The sequence below is a fragment of the Erinaceus europaeus genome, chromosome 3 (assembly GCF_950295315.1).
Source record: "Erinaceus europaeus chromosome 3, mEriEur2.1, whole genome shotgun sequence".
NCBI lineage: Eukaryota > Metazoa > Chordata > Mammalia > Eulipotyphla > Erinaceidae > Erinaceus > Erinaceus europaeus.
Window position 1 is genome coordinate 107,149,176 of NC_080164.1, and position 19,825 is coordinate 107,169,000.

General features: G+C 43.0%; 1 protein-coding gene across 2 annotated transcripts in view; it reads left to right on the plus strand.

Moving 5' to 3' along the window:
- UNC5C (unc-5 netrin receptor C) overlaps window positions 1–19,825 on the plus strand; it is a 409,388-nt gene that overhangs the window by 336,666 nt on the left and 52,897 nt on the right. For both annotated transcript variants that reach the window (XM_060187721.1, XM_060187722.1), the window contains exons 5-7: window positions 1,911–2,091; window positions 4,431–4,598; window positions 9,460–9,624. In XM_060187721.1, coding sequence (XP_060043704.1) covers window positions 1,911–2,091; window positions 4,431–4,598; window positions 9,460–9,624 — 514 coding nt within the window. The remainder of the gene's footprint in view (window positions 1–1,910; window positions 2,092–4,430; window positions 4,599–9,459; window positions 9,625–19,825) is intronic.

The following is a 19,825-nucleotide window of genomic DNA, read 5'->3' on the forward strand; positions in this document are numbered from 1 at the left end:
ATAACACTACAGTGCTGAGATTGATCTTTGTGTAGAAAAATAGTCCAGTTGTTTCAAACAACTATTTTGTCCCTTGGGCTCCTCAGGAGCAAAACTGCAGCCCAAGATCATGCCAGTGATATACAGAGAGATAAGAGGACAGCTCACATCCTGTCTGGCTTGTATGAGGGAGGAGTTGGTAGACTTGTAATTTTCTTTCCCCCTGATAGGTTTGAGTTCCATACATCTTCGAATATTATTTTGGTGCGTGTTAAAGTGAGTGCATTTTCAGGGAAATTCAACCCATATGTTTCAGCAAGGTGCTATTTAAATCATGCAAATGCAGTTTTATTAGAACTGCAGGAGCTCTCAGATGCCTTTTAATAGCTCTTCTATTCTGGAAGATAGCAGGGAAATTGCCAAGAGTCAGCAAATCAAACAGGCAAAGGTTGGAGTTCCATTCAAAACACTTTTCTCTCTCTCTCTTTTTTTTTTTTATTATTGAGTCCTGAGCTCTCCAGGTAACCCTCCCCACTGCTGCCTGTGGAGCAAAGTGGGGATAGTTTCATCACTCCCCCCGCCCTCACACACACTTGGTTCCTTGACATTTGAAAGTCACATAGCAGACAGGTGGTTGGGGAGGGAGGACAATCAGTTAAGTACACTAGTAAAGGACCTGCTCAAGGATCTGAGTTCGAGCCCCTGGGTCCACAACTACAGAGGAGCTGCTTCACAAACAGTTAAGCAGGTCTGCAGGCTCCTCTCTCTTTCTCCTCTCAATTTCTATCTTTATCCAATAAAATGAAAATAAAAAAAAAAGGCCTCCAGGAGTAGTGGATTCATAGTGCTAGCACAAAACCCCAGCAATAATTCTAGAGGCAAAACAAACAAACAAAAAGAACCAGATAGGTGGTTGGCAGGTGAGTGGATGGGGCTGACCTTACAGAAATCCCTTCCTCTAGGTCTGCACAAAGGTTCTCAGACTGGAATGCTATTGCTCAGGGTACACACCCACCCACAACTAGGGCAGCTACCATTTGTGGGGGGGTCACTTCCGGGGCTCATCTGCCTTTCTTTCTCTTTTCTTTTTCTTTCTTTTTCTTTTGCCTCCAGGGTTATTGCTGGGGCTCAGTACCTGCACCACGAATCCACTGTTCTGGAGCTTTTTTTTTTCTTTTGTTGCCCTTGTTGTTTAATGTTGTTGTGGTTATTATTGTTGTTGTTATTGATGTTGTTATTGGATAGAACAGAGAGGAGGAGAGAAAGCCACCTGCAGACCTGCTTCAATGCCTGTGAAGTGACCCCCCTGCAGTTAGGGAGCCAGAGGCTCAAACCAGGATCCTTACTCTGGTGCTTAAGCTTGGTGCCATGTGTGCTTAACCTGTTGTGTGACCGCCCGACCCCTTTTCTTTCTTTCTTTCTTTCTTTCTTTCTTTCTTTCTTTCTTTCTTTCCTTCTTTCTTCCTTTCTTTTTTCTTTCTTTTTTAATATTTATTTATTTATTCCCTTTTGCTGCCCTTGTTGTAGTTATTATTGTTGTTGTTGTTGATGTCATTGTTGTTGATGTTGTTGTTGGATAGGACAGAGAGAAATGGAGAGAGGAGGGGAAGACAGAGAGGAGGAGAGAAAGATAGACACCTGCAGACCTGCTTCACTGCTCTTCCTTCTTTCCTTCCTCCCTTTCTTTTCTTTTTTCTTTTTTTTTCCTTTCTATTTTTTTAGATAGGACAAAGAGAAGTTGGTGAGAGGCTGGGGAAAGAGAGAGAGTGAGAGAGAGACCTGCAACACTGTTTCACTGCTCATGAAGCGTCCCCACTACAGGTCAACAGTGAGGCTGGAACCTGGGTCCTTGATCATGGTGACATGTGCACTCAACCAGGTGCACCACTGCCAGCCCCCAGGGTTCACCTGTTTCTGCTATACACCTCCAGGTGGAATGGCTGAAGAATGAAGACATCATCGACCCTGTGGAAGACCGGAACTTCTACATCACCATCGACCACAACCTCATCATAAAGCAGGCTCGACTCTCAGACACAGCCAACTACACCTGTGTGGCCAAGAACATTGTAGCCCGGAGGAAGAGCACTACTGCCGCTGTCATTGTTTACGGTCAGTGTCCCTGCAGCCTCTGTCCTCACTGGGCTTGTGGGCTCCTGCGCAGACAGCCAGTGACTATGTCCCCAACCCTGAATATCATCAGGACTAAGACTGTCATTTTATGTTACAGGAGAGACAGGTTTTATTGGATAGAGACAGCCAGAAATTGAGAGGAATGGGGAAATAGACATGGAGAGAAACAGAGACAACTGCAGCCCTGCTTTACCACTTGTGAAGCTTCCCCCTTGCAGGTGGGGGCCAGAGCTTGAAGCTGGTTCCTTGCACATTATAACATGTATGCTCTACCAGATACGTCACCACTCAGCCCCCCGGGCTTTATTTTGTCAAATCCTCTCAAAGGTTTAATTTCCTAGCCAGGGCTATTTTGAATTACAAGCAACTGCTTTTCTTTAGTTACCATAAATGTTTCCTACCTGGATGGTGGCACACCCCAAAGAATGAACATAACATTTCACCATGCACACGGGTCCCAGTTCAATCCCTGCTCCCCACCTGCACGGGTGAAGCTTCATGGGTGGTGAAAGAAGCAGGGCTGCAGGTATTTCTCTGTCTCTCTCCCTCTCTCTGCCCCGTCCCTCTTAGTTTCTCCCTGTCCTGTCAAAAAAAGTTAAAGGTAACCCAGAGCAATGAATTCATCATGCAGGCATCTAGCCTCAGTGATAATCTTGGTGGAAAAAAAAAAGTTTCCTATTTATTATCTTTTTCCTAAAGTGTCTGAACTGCATGATTTATAGCTTGGGAAATCTGAAAGCTAGTTGGGACATAACCACAGCACATAATGATAATAAATAATAGAAACAAATTCCCTTTTTTATTTCTTTATTGGGGGATTAATGGTTTACTATTGACAGTAAAATACAGTAGTTTGTACATGCATAACATATGCCAGTCTTCCACATAATAATTTAACCCCCAATAGATCCTCCTTTGCCACCATGTTCCAGGACCTGACCCCCGACCCCTCCATAAGAGTGTTTTATTTTGGTGCAATATACCAACTCCAGTCCAAGTTCTGCTTTGTACATTCCCTTCTGATCTTGTTTTCCAACTTCTGCCTGTGAGTGAAATCATCCCATATTCATCCTTTTGTTTCTGACTTATCTCACTTAACACAATTTCTTCAAGCTCCATCCAAGATGAGGTGAAGAAGGTAAATTCACTATTTTTGGTAACTGAGTGGTATTCCATTGTGTATATATACCACAACTTTTTCAGGCACTCATCTGTTGTTGGACAACACAATGATAATAGCTAACTAACAGAAACTAATTATTTTTAATATATATATATCTATTTATATATTGCATAGAAATAGAGAAATTGAGAGGGAAAGAGACAGAGAGACACCTGCAGCCCTGCTTCACCACTCATGAAGCTTTCCCCCTGCAGGTGGGAACTGGGGGCTTGAACCGGGGTCCTTGCACACTGTAATGTGTACACTTAGCCAGGTGCACCACCATCCAGCCCCCAGAAACAAATTCTATAATGACATCACGTCTAGATGTTCAGCGTGGATGCAGTTCTCAGAAGGAGCTAGAAAGAGAAGCCGGGGGATAAGTAGAGACGCCTCTGAATTATATAGCACAGGAATTCTGGTAGTGAGTGCCATGGGCTCTATAGACCTATATTTAGGTTTGACTATATTCCTAAAAACATGTAATATTATAAACTATATTTAATCATACTTCAAGACATAAGTAAAGGGGTAATAGACAACTAATGGATTGATTTATTCACATGTGGAATATAAGGAATTAAAACAAATGATTTTGAAAAGCTCACACACAATCTTCAAAACCACTATTAAATCACTAAAAAGGGGAGAGAAAAGACAAGAAAAGAAAAAGGAAAAAACACTGGTCAAGGAGAAGAGTCCTAGACATTTTTCTAAATAAGTGAATGAATTTTGATGACTCATTTTATAATATTGGAGGGAAGATTCCTTTTATATATATATAAAACTTTTTAAATTTTTATTTATTATTGGATAGAGACAGAGAAATTGAGGAGGGGAAGATATAGATAGATAGATAGATAGATAGATAGGCAGACAGACAGACAGACAGACCTGCAGTCCTTCTTCACCACTCCTGAAACTTCCTCCCTACAGGTAGAGACCTGGGGACTTGAACCCAGGTGCTTGTGCGTTGTAATGTGTGTGCTTAACTTGGAAAATATGGTACCCAAGATCTCATCTAGTTGTGAAATTTGAGATGTTTGTGGTCACCTAGGGTGGGCAGAGTGTTCCTGTGTTGTGCGTTGTGAGTGAGTGTACATGGGGGGTCCACTCGTGTTTAATCAGCACTGCACTCTTTGCTTCTTTCTCCCAGTGAATGGGGGCTGGTCGATCTGGACCGAGTGGTCGGTGTGTAACAGCCGCTGTGGCCGAGGCTACCAGAAGCGCACAAGGACCTGCACCAACCCCGCCCCCCTCAACGGTGGTGCCTTCTGTGAAGGGCAGAGTGTGCAGAAGATCGCCTGCACCACGCTGTGCCCAGGTAATTGCCCCCCCCCCCAGCCCAACAGCATGTCTGAGGCCTAAGACATACCTTCTAAATGTGGGTTGAGCATCCCTTGGCTCTATCCCACAACTCACTGCTGAGAAGTGGAGCCTTCTCTCCTAACCAGGGTATTCAACTTCACTGCCAAACAACCAAAGTCCTACAAAATGGGAGATTAAACACTCACCTACATAACCCCTCTGGGCTGCTCACCAACACTGATGGAGTCCAGACTTGTAGGTTCTTTAAGTCAAGAAAAACCACAAAACCACACGTTTCAGGAGCAGATGCCTTCACTCTCCCAAAAAAACCCTGGGAATCCATCAGCACTAAAATCGAGAACAGGTCTTAAGCATAAATATTTGTTTTGCAGTTCCTGGGGAGGGTAAGTAAAACCCTGGGAGTGAATTAAAAGGGAGGCGCAGCTCTGTGACACACAGGCTAATGGATTTTGAAGATGCAGTGCTGCCAGCTGCAGGTCATCTGTCTGTCTGCACCCATATGGAGCTCATGAGTGATTGGTATCCGTACCTGAAGCAAGATTATATCTTAGCCTCTAAGCTGTTTTCTGTCATACCTTACACTGTCTCTAGCTCCTCTCTCTAGGTAAACTCAGCTTACTGTTTACTAACACCAAAACCCAGAAAAGATGCTTATTGATGTCACCTCTTTTAAAAAGTTAATCTAAAATGATTTTGAGACTTTTTATAGATATAATATACTCCATTGGGATAACTAACACATTTTAAAATCCATTATTTACATATATATTTTTTTAATTATCTGCCCTGATTATTGCCTAACTTTGACCTAGTCATCCTTTAGTGAAATAAATTGTGTGTGTGTGTGTGTGTGTGTGCATGTGTGTGTGCGTGTGTGTATTTTTTAAGTAGACATATCTGAAGTCAAAATCATAGAATAAACACAGCTAATTCAAGTACAAAAATCTGAAACAAAGTGAGATAGCTCTTTCTTAAAGAGGGCTTAGAGAAATAAACTAGAGAAAAAAATAGAATCTGTATTTTATACTTCTAAGTGTTGATTTCCAAATATCAGAATAGTGTCTCACACTGAACTCTTTGAGAGTTCTTATTAATAGAACAAAAATTTTGACACTTAGCTAGGCTAGGAATTTCAGTATTTTATACTCTCCAATATTTCACAGAGGTGTTAACTCCCACAATTAAAAATGCACTGAGCATTTCAAATTGACAGAGAAGTCTCAGGTTCCATCTCTCTCTCTCTGTCTCTGTGTGTGTGTGTGTGTGTGTGTGTTTGTGTGTGTGTGTACCATTTAAAGATGGCTTTTTTTCTAGTAGCTGGGAATCACTTGTGTAGCCAGCTGGGTATGATTTAAATACGAATGCTTTCATTTTTTTGCATGTAGGCATGTTTATTTCTTTATACACGTTTCATGTGTGTGTGCTGTTGTTAGAATGTGAATCAAATAGATTTCTCAGACAATACAAGCCATCAATATTTATATAATTTAAGCAGTTACAAGATACTCTGTGTCATGAATGTTCAACAAATGATGTTTAGTTTTGTTTTCTATGGCGTCTGCAGAATTTAATTACGCATTTCAGGGTTCCTTTTTTTTTAACAAACTAAACTTATTTCAGTATTTTCAGTAAACTTATTTCAGTATTTATGGTTTGTCTTATTTATGTAATATTCCTTAAAGAAAACATTTTATCAGAAGGCTAGAAGTGGATCTACCTTATAACCCTACAATTCATCTTCTGGGGATATATCCTAAGGAACCAAACATACCCATCCAAAAAGATCTGTGTAGACCTATGTTCATAGCAGCACAATTTGTAATAACCAAAACCTGGAAGTAGCCCAGGTATACAACAACAGATGAGTGGCTGAGTAAGTTGTGGTCTATATACACAATGGAATACTACTCAGTTATTAAAAATGATGAATTCACCTTCTTCACCTCATCTTGAGTGGGGCTTGAAGGAATCATGTTAAGTGAGACAAGCCAGAAAAAGGAGAATGAATATGGAATGATCTCATTCATATACAGAAGTTGAAAAATAAGAACAGAAGGGAAACACAAAGCAGAACTTGGACTGCAGTTGGTGTATTAGACCAAAGTAATAGTCTCTGGGGTAGGGGGTAATGCTCAGGTCCTGGAACATGATGGTAGAGGAGGGCCTAGTGGGGGTTAGGTTGTTATGTGGAAGACTGGGATATGTTATGCATGTACAAACTATTGTATTTTACTGTCCACTGTAAACCATTAATCCCTCCAATAAAGAAAAAGATAATTAAATACATCTATCTCTTGGTAACTTAAAGAAAAAATGAAAACATTTTAGATATGGCATCAGCAGAAATACATCACATCCCTTTTTCTTCCTTCCTTCCTTCCTTCCTCTCTCCCTCTCTTTCTTTCTTTTCCTTCAAGGTTATCACTGGGCACTACAAATCCACTGTTTCTGGTGGACATTTTTTTCTTTTCCTTCTTTCTTCCTTCCTTCCTTTCTTTCTTTTTCTTTCTATGTCATAGGACAGAGAAAAATTGAAGTGAAAGGGAGAGATAGAGTGAAAAGGAGAGAAAGAGAGAGAATGATAAATACTTGCAGACCTGCTTCACTGCTTGTGAAGCTTGCAGATTCAGGGTTTGGGGGGGGGCTTGCACTTACTGAGTGCAAGGAACTGGCTCAAACCCAGGTCCTTGCACTTAGTAACATATGCATTTACCCAGGTGAGCTACCACCTGGCCCCTTTATATACCTTTTAAAATACTTCTTTTGTAAAAGTGAGAGAGAGCAGAACGTTGCTCTGTCATATGTGTTTCTGCCTCATACATGCAACATATATGTTCTACCAGCTGAGCCATCTCCCTAACCATTAAATGTCTTTCTTTCTTTCTTTCTTTCTTTCTTTCTTTCTTTCTTTCTTTCTTCCTTTCTTCCTTTCTTCCTTTCTTTCTTTCTTTCTTTCTTTCTTTCAGAAAGGAGACATTAACAGAACCATAGGATAGGAGGGGTACAACTCCACACAATTCCCACCACCTGGTCTCTATATCCCATCCCCTCCCCTGAGAGCTTTTCCATTCTTTATCCCTCTGGGAGTATGGACCCAGGGTCTTTGTGGGTTGCAGAAGGTGGAAGGTCTGGCGTCTGTAATTGCTTCCCCGCTGAACATGGGCATTGACTGGTCGATCCATACTCCCAGTCTGCCTCTCTTTCCCTAGTAGGGTGGGGCTCTGGGAAAGCTGAGCTCCAAGGACACATTGGTGGGGTCATCAGTCCAGGGAAGTCTATTACTTGGAATTTAAGTTGTGTGCTTTGAAATTAAAGATACTACAGAATGACTGGAGAATCATTGGTAGATGAGTCACAATAGTCAGAAAGACTGTTATAAATTACCAAAACGGGAGTCGGGCTGTAGCGCAGCGGGTTAAGCGCAGGTGGCGCAAAGCACAAGGACTGGCATAAGGATCCTGGTTCGAACCCCGGCTTCCCACCTGCAGGGGAGTCGCTTCACAGGCGGTGAAGCAGGTCTGCAGGTGTCTATCTTTCTCTCCTCCTCTCTGTCTTCCCCTCCTCTCTCCATTTCTCTCTGTCCTATCCAACAACAACGACAACAACAATAATAACTACAACAATAAAACAACAAGGGCAACAAAAGGCAATAAATAAATAAAATAAATTAAAAAAAAAAGAATTCTGTATAAATTACCAAAATATAGAAGGAATGAAATTAGTTATTATTTGTAAATATATAGAGAAATTATCAAGTGATGGGTTGAAAAGTAGCCATCTATTTAAGAAAATGTTACAGAAAGTCTTTCCTTCAGGATTATTTCTAAGGCTTGGTGCTCCCTTAAGCCAGTTTTCCTCTTTTTTTTTTTCTTTCTAATTTTTAGTAGCTAGAACAGAAAAAAAAATTGAGAGAGGAGGAGATAGAGAAAGGGGGTAAAAGATAGACACCTACTTCACTGTTCATGAAGCATCCGCCCTGCAGGTGGGGAGTGGTATGTCAAACCCAGGCCCTTGCATTTGATAATATGTACACTTAACTGGGTGCACCACTGCCTGGCCCTCCAAAAAGTCTTATAATCAACCAACCTGGATATGAAAACAAAATAAAAGAATTATATAGAAAAAATATAGATGACAGACAGAAATGATTTAATAATAAAAGAATAGTAGGTAGATAGGTAGGTAGAGAGATAGATATGGCAGAGTGGTGATGGTTGGATGGATGGATACATGGGTGGACAGAAAGAATAGGTGGGTATGCATGGATGGAAAGATAGGTGAGTGGAATGATGGATAGATTAATGAGTGAGTGAATGGGTAAGTGGGGTGGAGGATAAAGGATAGGTGAATGATTAAATGGATCTGTGGATAGATGGGTGGGTGAGTGAATAGATGGGTAGATTTCTCCCTCATTGTACATACCTCTTCTTCTAAGATGTACACACAGTGTTCTTTCAAAGTCTACAAGACACTACACATGAAGGGATCTTGGATCCAAAAGTGCCCCCCCAGATTTATAATATGAAGTCCAAATGGGAAACAGAGATGCCCTCATCCATGGTGTACATACATTTCGGTAGTTTCCTGTGACGATTCTGGTTTTCTGTGTCTCCCTGTAAGCTTCCCATGGTGTGATCAGTGAGGAAATAACCACACACACACAGCTGAGGAGTTTAAAGTCCCTGATGAGGTCTGTAGTGGAAGTACAATTACCAGTAGCTATGATGAATGCAGAACTTCTTGGGAAGGACAGTTTCTTCAGTCGTTTATTTTATTTTATTTGCACTTGAGCTGTGCTCCTTTCTGCTCTCAAGCTGCTGCTTTTCCCTTTGGCCTGAGATCTATTTTCTTGGCAGTGGACGGCAGGTGGACCTCGTGGAGCAAGTGGTCTACTTGTGGGACGGAGTGTACACACTGGCGTAGGCGAGAGTGCACAGCACCCGCCCCCAAGAATGGCGGCAAGGACTGCGACGGGCTGGTGCTGCAATCCAAGAACTGCACTGATGGACTCTGCATGCAAAGTAAGTCAGCCCATGCCAGGGCAGGTGTGGGAGTGGTGGTAGTGGAAGACTTCACCACCTGAGCGCCTCTGGCTGAGAAATCAAGATCAACAATTAGAAACACAGTGTAGGGGCCAGGTGGTGGCGCACCTGGTTGAGCACATCATCATTCAATGTGCAAAGACCCAGGTTTATTCCCGCAGCCCCCACTTGCAGAGGGAAAACTACGCAAGTGGTTAAGCAGTGCTGCGGGTATCTCTCTTTCTCCCTCTCTATTACCCCCTACCGTCTCAATTTCTCGCTGTCTCTATCTAATAAATAGAGATAATAAAAATAAATTTAAAAAACTGAAGGAATGGAATGCCACAGCAAAAGTTAATCTCCCAGGGGACAGAATGAGCAATAACTGTGTACAGTCACCCTTGACATGGAATATGACTTCCCTGTGAACGGGGTGGCTTGGTCCTTCCCATGGAGCCACTGTCATTCATGCTACAGTAAGAAGCCATCACTTGATTTTCTTATATTTTATACCACAAAGGACCCTCAACTCATCAAGTCCTACATACGACTTCCCAAAAGTAAAGGACTTATTCCTCACAGGCATGGGCCAACCCATGTCCATATAATAATGCAAAATGTGGTCAATTCAAAGATATTTCTGTAGGTAGACTCTCCCTTTACAATAGAGTTTAGTGGGAAACCTTCCCCAACCATTGAAAATTCTGGGTTTGTGTTACAAACTATTGTGTATAGAAAATAATGTTGAGGGGACTGGGCGGTAGCACAGCGGGTTAAGCACATATGGCGCAAAGCAAAAGGGCAGGTGTAAGGAACCCGGTTCGAGCCCCCAGCTCCCTACCTGTAGGGGGTCACTTCACAAGCGGTGAAGCAGGTCTGCAGATGTCTGTCTTTCTCTCCTCTTAACTGTATTCCCCTCCTCTTTTCCATATCTCTCTGTCCTATCCAACAACATCAGCTATAACAAAATAACAACAACAATAATAACAATTACAACAAGGGCAACAAAATGGGAAAAATGGCTTGCCTCCAGGAGCAGTGGATTCATAGTGTAGGCACTGAGCCCCAGAAACAATGCTGGAGGAAAAGAAAGATAGAAAGGAAGGAAGGAAGGTAGGAAGGAAGGAAGGAAGGAAGGAAGGAAGAAAGGAAAAGAAAATAATGTTGATAAGATACATTTTCAAGTAGATGAAAGTTTGGTTAGGGGGGCCAGGCGATGACACACCTGGCTAAGTGCTCACAGTACAGCGCACCAGAACCCAGGTTCAAGGCCCCAGTCCCCACTTGCAGGGGAAAAACTTTGTGAGTGGTGAAGCAGTACCTCGGGTGTCTCTCTGTCTCTCTCCCTCTCTGTCTGTCCCTTCCCTCTCAATTTCTCTGTATCCAATAGTAAATACATAAATTTTAAAAAATTGGTTAGGGGATATAATAGGTGCTAGGAGTTAGTCCTGTTTTCAAGCTTTTGTTTTGTTTTTCTTAGAGATTTTTTAATAAAATGGCAACTTCATTTCCGTACTTGTAATATGTGAGCTCTACTGGGTAAGTCAGAGCCAACCCTGATTTCTATACTTGTGAACTCTGACCCTTTCATTGTAGAGCCTATAGAAGTACCAAAATTGGGAGTCAGGTGGTGGGCAAGTGTTGACATTTCCTATAGTGTGTTAAAAATTGTTTGTAGACTGCAAGTAATGAAATGCATATAGACATATTTTTCACCTAGGAAGAAAATGCTGTATAGTCACATTAGTGAAATTCTGCTTCCTCTGCAGAGCCTAGATGCACAGAGACCTGTGAAGAGAGCCTTACTTAAAATTTAAAGAAATAATCACACCACTAACACAGAATAAAACTCTAGTTAGGTACTTTCTCTGTGAGCAGGTTTTCAGAACAGGTTGTTGGGAGAGGTGAACCTGGTTACCTGGTTTTGATGGGAGCACTGTTTCCATGCTAGTCTTTGAATTTGCACCAAAAACACAAATGTGACAAGTATGAATGTCATTCTGTACTACCTGCTTATCTGAAGACATCCAGTTTGTTCCTACTGGAAAGTTTTGGAACTGAGGGTTACAATGAAAACATACTATGCATATGCTATTGTTTTCAGCAGTTCCATCATCTAGTTTTCTTACTTTAGTACTGAACAAACTGACTCTTCTGATGGCAAAGCAGGAACACTCGAAGTTTCTCCCACAATACTTTTCAACTTTGACTGATTTAATACTTACAATTTCTACTGTACATATTGAAAAGTCACCAAGGGAACTTATTTCCCAAGGAGTAGAATGTTCCAAGGTGGAAAACTGGCTCTTTTATAAGGTATAGAAAAATGTCTTTCTAAATGGTGTTTGTCAAATACAAATAAGAAATATTCAGATTAAGACTCTCAGGACACAGCAAGCCCTTAGTGTGTGGCTGATTTCTGCAGCATGAACAGAATCTCAGTGGCTTGAGATTTGTCAACTGTGATGGTGTGAAATGAGGAAGTGGGGATGAGACTACAAAAAAGAACTTTATTGTCTGTCTGTTCTGTTTATCTGTTTGTTTTTTGCCCCCAGAGTTATTGCTGGGGCTTGGCGCCTGCACTATGAATACACTGCTCCTAGTGGCCACTTTTTTTTCTATTTTGTTGCCATTATTGTTATTGTTGTTTTTGTTCTTGTTATTGTTGTTGGATAGGACAGAGAGAAATTGAGAGAGGAAGGGAAGGCGGGGGGGGGGCGCGGAGAAAGATAGACACCTGCAAACCTGGTTCACTGCTTGTGAAGCAACCTCCCTGCAGGTGGGGAGCCGGGGGCTTGAACCGGGATCCTTAGGTCCTTGCACTTCACACTGTGTGTGCTTAACCCTCTGTGTTACCACCCGACCCCCCTCTTTATCTTCTTTTAAAATTTTTTAATTATATTTATGTATTAAATAGAGACAGCCAGAAGTTGAGAGGAAGGGGGAGGTAGAGAGAGACAGAGAGCTGCATCCCTACTTCACCACTTGGAGAGCTTTCCCCTGGTGTTAGGTATAGTCAGGGGATCAAGTATCTTTGAGAACAAATTCTGAAGATAGCAAGGATAACTGAGTTATCCTTGTGCTGCCTTCCTTCCCTGCCACCTCTCACACACATATCCCTCCACCCTCACAACCACACTTACCCTCCAGCAGTTTGATGAATTGGATTCATTATGTGAATCCCTGTAATTTCATTTATGAAACAGGGTCATGGTCTTTAAGCAATTTCAGCAGCTCTATTAATTTGTTTAGGGCCATCCATACACATTAGTTGATGCTGCCCTGTAATATATACATATATAAAATAATAAGTACAGGGACCAGGCAGTGGCACACCTGGTTAAGCATATACATTACAGTGTGCAAGGACCCAGGTTCAAGCCCCTCATCTCCACCTATAGGGGGAAGGCTTCACAAGTGGTGAAGCAGGGCTGCAGGTGTCTCTCTGTCTCTTTCCCTCTCTATCTCCCCCTTCCCTCTCAATTTCTATCTGTCTTTATCCAGTAATAAATAAATATTTAAAAATAAAATGATAAGCACATACCACGTAACCACTGCATCATGCTGTCCCCTAAAAGCAGTCTTTTAAAAGTTTTTAAAAATTATCTTTATTTATTGGATAGAGACAACCAGAAATTGAGAGGGTAGGGAGAGAAAGAGTGGGAGAGAACGAGTGGGAGAGAAAGAGAGACACCTGCAATACTGCTTCACCACTAGAGAAGTTTCCCCCCTGCAGGTGGGGACTAGTGACTTGGGTCCTTGCATACTGTTAACATGTGTGCTCAACCAAGTGTGTCACCACCACCCCCACCCCACTCCCAAGTAGTCTTTATACTAGAGATACTACCATTACCTCTACCTCTAGGTTGAGAACACTCAAGAATTAGTGCTGTCTCTTTAGCATGCATCACTAAGGACTCAGAAGTCAACAGAGGCCAGTACAGTCCCAGAAAGAAATCGCATGTGTTTGGTTCATTGCCTCATTACTCAATAATAAAAATAAAATTTCCATAGAGGTGCTCAGTGATGTGGCTTGCATGGAATTAAACTGGGATCCTTTGGAGTGTTTGTACCATTGAAAATAACTGAGCATATGTACTATAGGAGAACTCGAAGGTTAATAACTGGCTTCAGTGTTTGGGACTTAATAATACTAAAGAAACTCAGCAGCTGCTATGGAAGGAGGAGGGGAAATGAGAATGAGGGGTCCTGGTGGAAATGGACCTAGAATGGGGGTGAGGGTGTTCAACAGACACCTGCCACAGGGAGATGGGAAACGGTACCCACATATCAACAACTGTGCTGCTCAAACCCAGGTCCTTGTGAACTGTAGTGTACTCTACCAGGCACACCACCACCCAGCTCCAGGAGTGTACTCTTTAGACACTTTTGTTGATATATAGCATCCTTAGAGACATGCAAGTCACATACAAGGAGCCTCTGATTCTGAGATAGGATTCACATAGGACAATTTTAAGGAGAGTAAGAACATGGGATACAGGAAAAGGAACACAGAAGAAGCCAGGAGCGTCTAAGACAGCTTCCAAAGATTCAGATCAGTACCTTTTGTGTGGATGCAACTATATTAGCAGATCACTTTCCATCTTTGTAATCTTCTATGTAAGGTCAACTCTGCTGGTGTGGAATTATAATCATTGAATCCATGCTTACCTCATCCTTTCCAAACTTAGGCTTGTGTGAGACTCTGTGTGTGTGTGTGTGTGTGTGTGTGTGTGTGTGTGTGTGTGTGTGTGTGTGAGAAATTGTGTTGATGGAGCCATTCTTAGGATGTTTTATTTGTAGTATTTTTTTTTCATGATGAAGGGAGCCCCATCTAGGGTGATGTAACTCTTTGAATATGAATTTAGAATTACTCCTTCCGGAAGTGGGTTTTTGCCACTGGAAACAAATCACAATTTACAAACAAAAATAGCTGTCTGAGACAGTGTCTGCATCAGTGAACTTCCTCACCATGGTGGGCAGACTAAAATGTTGTGCACTCTGCAGACATTACACTTCCTGCTCATTAGAGCACCTGCAGGTCACGCGGCGCTGCCATTGGTTTCCATGTTGGGAGGAAGTGGTAGAGCACACAGTGTAGAATGTGGTGTGGACAGACTGCATGCCAGAGAACCTAGGACCCCAGAGGCATTTCTCATGTATGTGTGTGGGAGCGGGGGGGTAATTGACCTTATAGAGTTTTTTCTGGCCTCAAAATGTCATGCTTCATGGGGCCAACTAATGATTAGCATGGCAAAGAGCTCATGTTCCCATGCATGAAAACATAATTTCAAGCCCTAGTCCCCATCCACAGAGGAGTCGGGGTAGCTTCAGGTGTTTCTCTTTCTGTTTTCTATTCTCCTTCACAGCTTCTATAACAAGTGGCCACTGGGATGGGGGAGCAGGCTGTGGCACACCTTGTTAAGTGCACACATTACAATGCACAAGGAACCCAGTTGAAGCCCCTGGTACCCACCTGCAGGGGAAAACTTCATGAGTGGTGAAACAGGACTGCAGGTATCTCTCTGTCTCTCTCCCTCTCTATCCCCCTGTGAAGCGACTCTACTACAGGTGGGGAACCGGGATCCTTACTCCGGTCCTTGTGCTTCATGCCATGTGCACCTAACCCACTGCGCTACCGCCTGACTCCCAATAAATAAATAATTTAAAAAATACTTTTAAAAAAGAAACTTAAAAAAATTAAATAAAACAAAAAAAAGGATGGGAGACATTTTGAGGCCAGAAGTGACTTCACCTCTCCTAGCCTCTGGGCTGTTTCCAGCATCCTCCAGTCAGGAGGCAGGCTTGGGAGTTTGACTCTGGGGTCTCACATCTCAGACTCTCCAGGGGTTTCTCTGCCCTCAGCCAGACTTAGTGGGGAGCAGAAGAACAAAGGCATTGGTTTAACCTTCTGAAAGAGAGATAGCTCTGAGGGTGTCCAGAAAGCTGACCTTATTACAGACACGACCAAACATAGAAGCTCTGAACCCTCCAACTCCCTGGGGGAGCCCACTTCAGCCTTCTGCCTGCCCCATGCTCTGATAGAGCTTGGGAGGTAGTACAGAGTTCAGATGCCCGAGCCTCCAAGGTCCCAAGTTCAATCCCTAGCACCACCATAAGGCAGAACTGAGCAGTGCTCTGGGCAGAAATGGTAAAATTTAAAATTTTTTAAAGATAATTAGGTCAAGCAAAATCACTCACTTGGATAGTGCACTGTTCTATCATGTGTGTAACCCAGGTTCGAACTCGGCCCCTACCACACTGAAGGATGCTTCAGTGCTGAGGTATCTCTCTCTCTAACAATAACTCTTCCTTTTACATTTTTTACTATATTTATTTATTGGATACAGACAACTAGAAAACGACAGGGAAGGGGGTGATAGAGAGATGCTTGCAAATTCTTCATCACTTGGCAAAGCTTTCCCCTGCAGGTGGGAACTGGGGGGCTCAGACTGTTGTTGAGGCAGTCTGGTGTCGGGCTGCACCGCGGAGAAGAGAGCGGACGTCCAGAGCAAAGGGGTACACAGATCTTTATTATAGGATGGGGGGGGGGAGGTTTGGTTCAGACCACGTGGAGCCAGCCAGCAATGGCCGACCACAGGGGGAGAGCAGGGAGCGAGACCTCAGAGAGGGAGAGCCAGAGCCCAGAGAGAGAGAGCGCGGAGGGGTGAGGGGGCGTTTTATTGGGCGACAACCAGGGGTGACGTGTAGGGCCAGGATTGGTTGAAAGGGGGCACTCTAGGATTTAGCGGGGCATAGAAAAACCTGGGGGCGGAGCCAGGATTGGTTGAAAGGGGGCACTCTAGGATTTAGCGGAGCATAGAAAAACCTGGGGGCGGAGACTGCATCAGAATAAGTCCTCAGCAACATCAGACTGCATCCTTGAGTACTGTAACATGTGCACTCAACCACGTGCACCACCACCTGTCCTCCTCTTTCTCTCTCTATGCCTGTCTTCTCTATATCTAGATAAAATAACATTATGTCTACTTTATGTAAAATATTATAATAATATATAAACATTACACATGTACAATAATAGTATCAATTATTACTTGCCTCTTTTCTTCAGAGCTCTGCCTTCTGCTTGTTCTGTGGCTAGTTTTAAGATTGAGATGGTTAGGTGGTGCACCCAGTTAAGTGCACATATTACCATATGTAAAGGCCTGTGTTCAAGCCCCTGCTCCCCTGCCCACAGAGGGAAAGAAGCAGGTCTGTAGCTGTCTCACAGTCTCTCTCCCTCTCTATCTCCCCTTCCTACTCAATTTCTCTCTGTCTTATCCAGTTTAAAAGGGGGGGGGGGGGGTTTGAGATGGCCACCAGAAGCAGTGGATTCATAGTGCAGGCTCCAAGCCCCAGTGACAATCCTGATGGCAATTAAAAAGAAAAAAAAGTTTGGAGTGGTTAGAATAGTGTTGCCTCTGGGTGGAGTTCTGGGTGGACAATGTTTGCTGGGGATAAAATTTCTGCACTGAAAAGTTTCTGCACTGAAAACATGTGCATGCATGACATTTGATTTTTATTTTATATCTTTGCCTCTGTTTGCATTTTCTATATAGTTTGACAGCTAGTTAAACAAAAAAGATCTCATAATAAACAGACCTTAGCCGTGATTTTTTAAAAATTTTTATTTATAAAAAGGAAACACTGACAAAAAAACATAGGATAAGAGGGGTACAACTCCACACAATTCCTATCACCAGAGCTCTGTAGCCCATGCCCTCCCCTGATAGCTTTCCTATTCTTTATCCCTCTGGGAGTATGGACCCAGGGTCATTATGAGGTGCAGAAGGTGGAAGGTCTGGTTTCTGTAATTGCTCCCCCGCTGAACATTGGCATTGACAGGTCCATCCATACTCCCAACCTGCCACTCTCTTTCCCTGGTGGGGTGGGGCTCTGGGGAAGTGGAGCTTCAAGACACATTGGTGGGGTTGTCTGCCCAGGGAAGTCCGGTTGGCATCATGGTAGCATCTGGAACCTGTTGGCTAAAAAAAGGGTCAACATATAAAGCCAAACATATTGTTGACTAATCATGAACCTAAAGGCTGGAATTATTCAGATGAAGAGTTGGGGGGGGGGGGTCTCCATTTTGTAGATAGTTACTAGGCTTATTTTAGTTATATTCCAAAGGGCCTATGACTATACTAGGTTTTTTTTTTTCTTTTTTCCTGAATGTGACATCTGATATGCAGGTGGATCCAAGTTATTGTCTGGGGAGATGATGTCATGGTTGGAAAAAGGACCAGAAAGCTAGATCAGGGAAAAGAGTAGCTCCCAAATATTGGAAAGGTGTATAAATACTGTTGACTGTAAACCTCATAGATTTTATGTGACCTGGGGCCCATATTCAGCTTAGCAGCCTATGTGACCTCTGCATCCCTGCATATCTGAGCTCACATTCTGTGATTTTACCTTTGGACTCAGACACCCACATACTAACACCTTATTGTTAGTCTACTCCACTGTGCCCTGAATTCTTTCTTCCACTCAAGTTTTGTCCTGGTTATATTAGCTGCACCACCCTGTGGAATCTCCAGAATCAGCTCTCATTTCCCTTTTGATTAGAGAGACTCACTTCTGTTAGGTATTTAGTCTCCTTTGTTTGTTCCGTATTGTTTTAGTTGTGGTAGATACACTTAACGTAAAATATTCAATATTTTTTCTTCCTTTGCTACCAGGATTATCACTGGGGCTTGGAGGTAGCCTGGCTTCACCACTCCAAGAACCTACTTTTTAAATTTTCCTAACAGAAGTGAGAGACAGAGATAGAGAGGGAGAGAGGAGAGACCCTCTATATCACTGCTCATGAAGCTTCCCCCTTGCATGTAGGGACCATAAACTTGAGACTAGGACCCCCTTATATAGTAATGTGTACCCTACCAGTTGAGCCACCACCCAGCATCCCTCCCCCACCCCCCAAAAATTGTCCATCTTAACTACTAAAAAGAACCCCACAGGCAGCCCTGATCTGTGAGTTAAGTTTTACTCAGCAGAGGCCTTGCTTGAGTTTCTGACATTTTTTTCTCTTTGAGCTGTGATTTGATTCCGTGTTGCTTAGTGCCTCCTTGTTTAACCAGTGCCTGGCCTCCTACTGCAGTTCTGAGCCTGCAGGGGCAGGTTAGCTACCTGACTGCAGTGATGAGCAAAGGCTCTGTTCAATCTCGCTTATCATGCCCTAGTATTGATGTGTCCATTTATTTGGATTCTGTCAAGCCCCTGTGGATAAATGAACCCCCAGAAGGGTGGCCAATTACAGTGAATGACCAGGACGGGCAGAGGCAGGGCTGACCTTTGATATTATTAGTACAGTCCTGGCGGAGAGCTCAGAACCAACCTGAAGGGGTTAGGACCCAACCTGAACAGGTTTATTCTGAATAGTGCAGATGTCTCTCTCTCTCTCTCCCTCTCTATCTCCCCTCCTCTCTCTATTTCTTTCTGTTCTATCCAAAGAAATGGGAAAAATGGGCCACCAAGAGCAGTAGTGCCGACAATGAGCCTCAGCATAACCCTGGAGGAAAATAATAATAATAATAATAATAATAATAATAATAATAATAATACTTCTGGAGGAGGTACAGGGGGAGGACAAGAAAACAGTGGCATTGAGTAGAGCTGAGATAGAGAGAGAGCAAGCATGGAGGCAAAGTGTTTCTAATAGCAAGTGTCAGGAAGTCTGGGATTAGAAAACTTCTTCAACACACATCAGACACTTTAGTAGAAGAAAAGGGACAAATCTTAATTGCTTAAGTGTGAGGTGTACCTACAGATAAAGATTCTGAAGCCAACAGTGCAAAAGGCAGGTATACATTCCTGAAAGAAGAAAAGGGGCAGGGGGCTAGGGCTTCATAGAGAGAGGAGAGGACCCACATAATCAGGGGAAAGTGACTCTTAAAGATGAGATGCGCTGTGATTACATATTTCACCTGCCATCTGGACATCCTTCTCCAATAGACAGCTTATTTCTGGGGGAAAAAAATCCAGGGAATCGGGCGGTAGCGCAGCGGGTTAAGTGCAGGTGGCACAAAGTGCAAGGACCGGTGTAAGGATCCTGGTTCAAGCCCCCGGCTCTCCACCTGCAGGGGAGTCGCTTCACAAACAGTGAAGCAGGTCTGTAGGTGTCTATCTTTTTCTCCCCGTCTCTGTCTTCTCCTCTCTCCATTTTCTCTCTGTCCTATCCAACAACAACAATAATAACTACAAG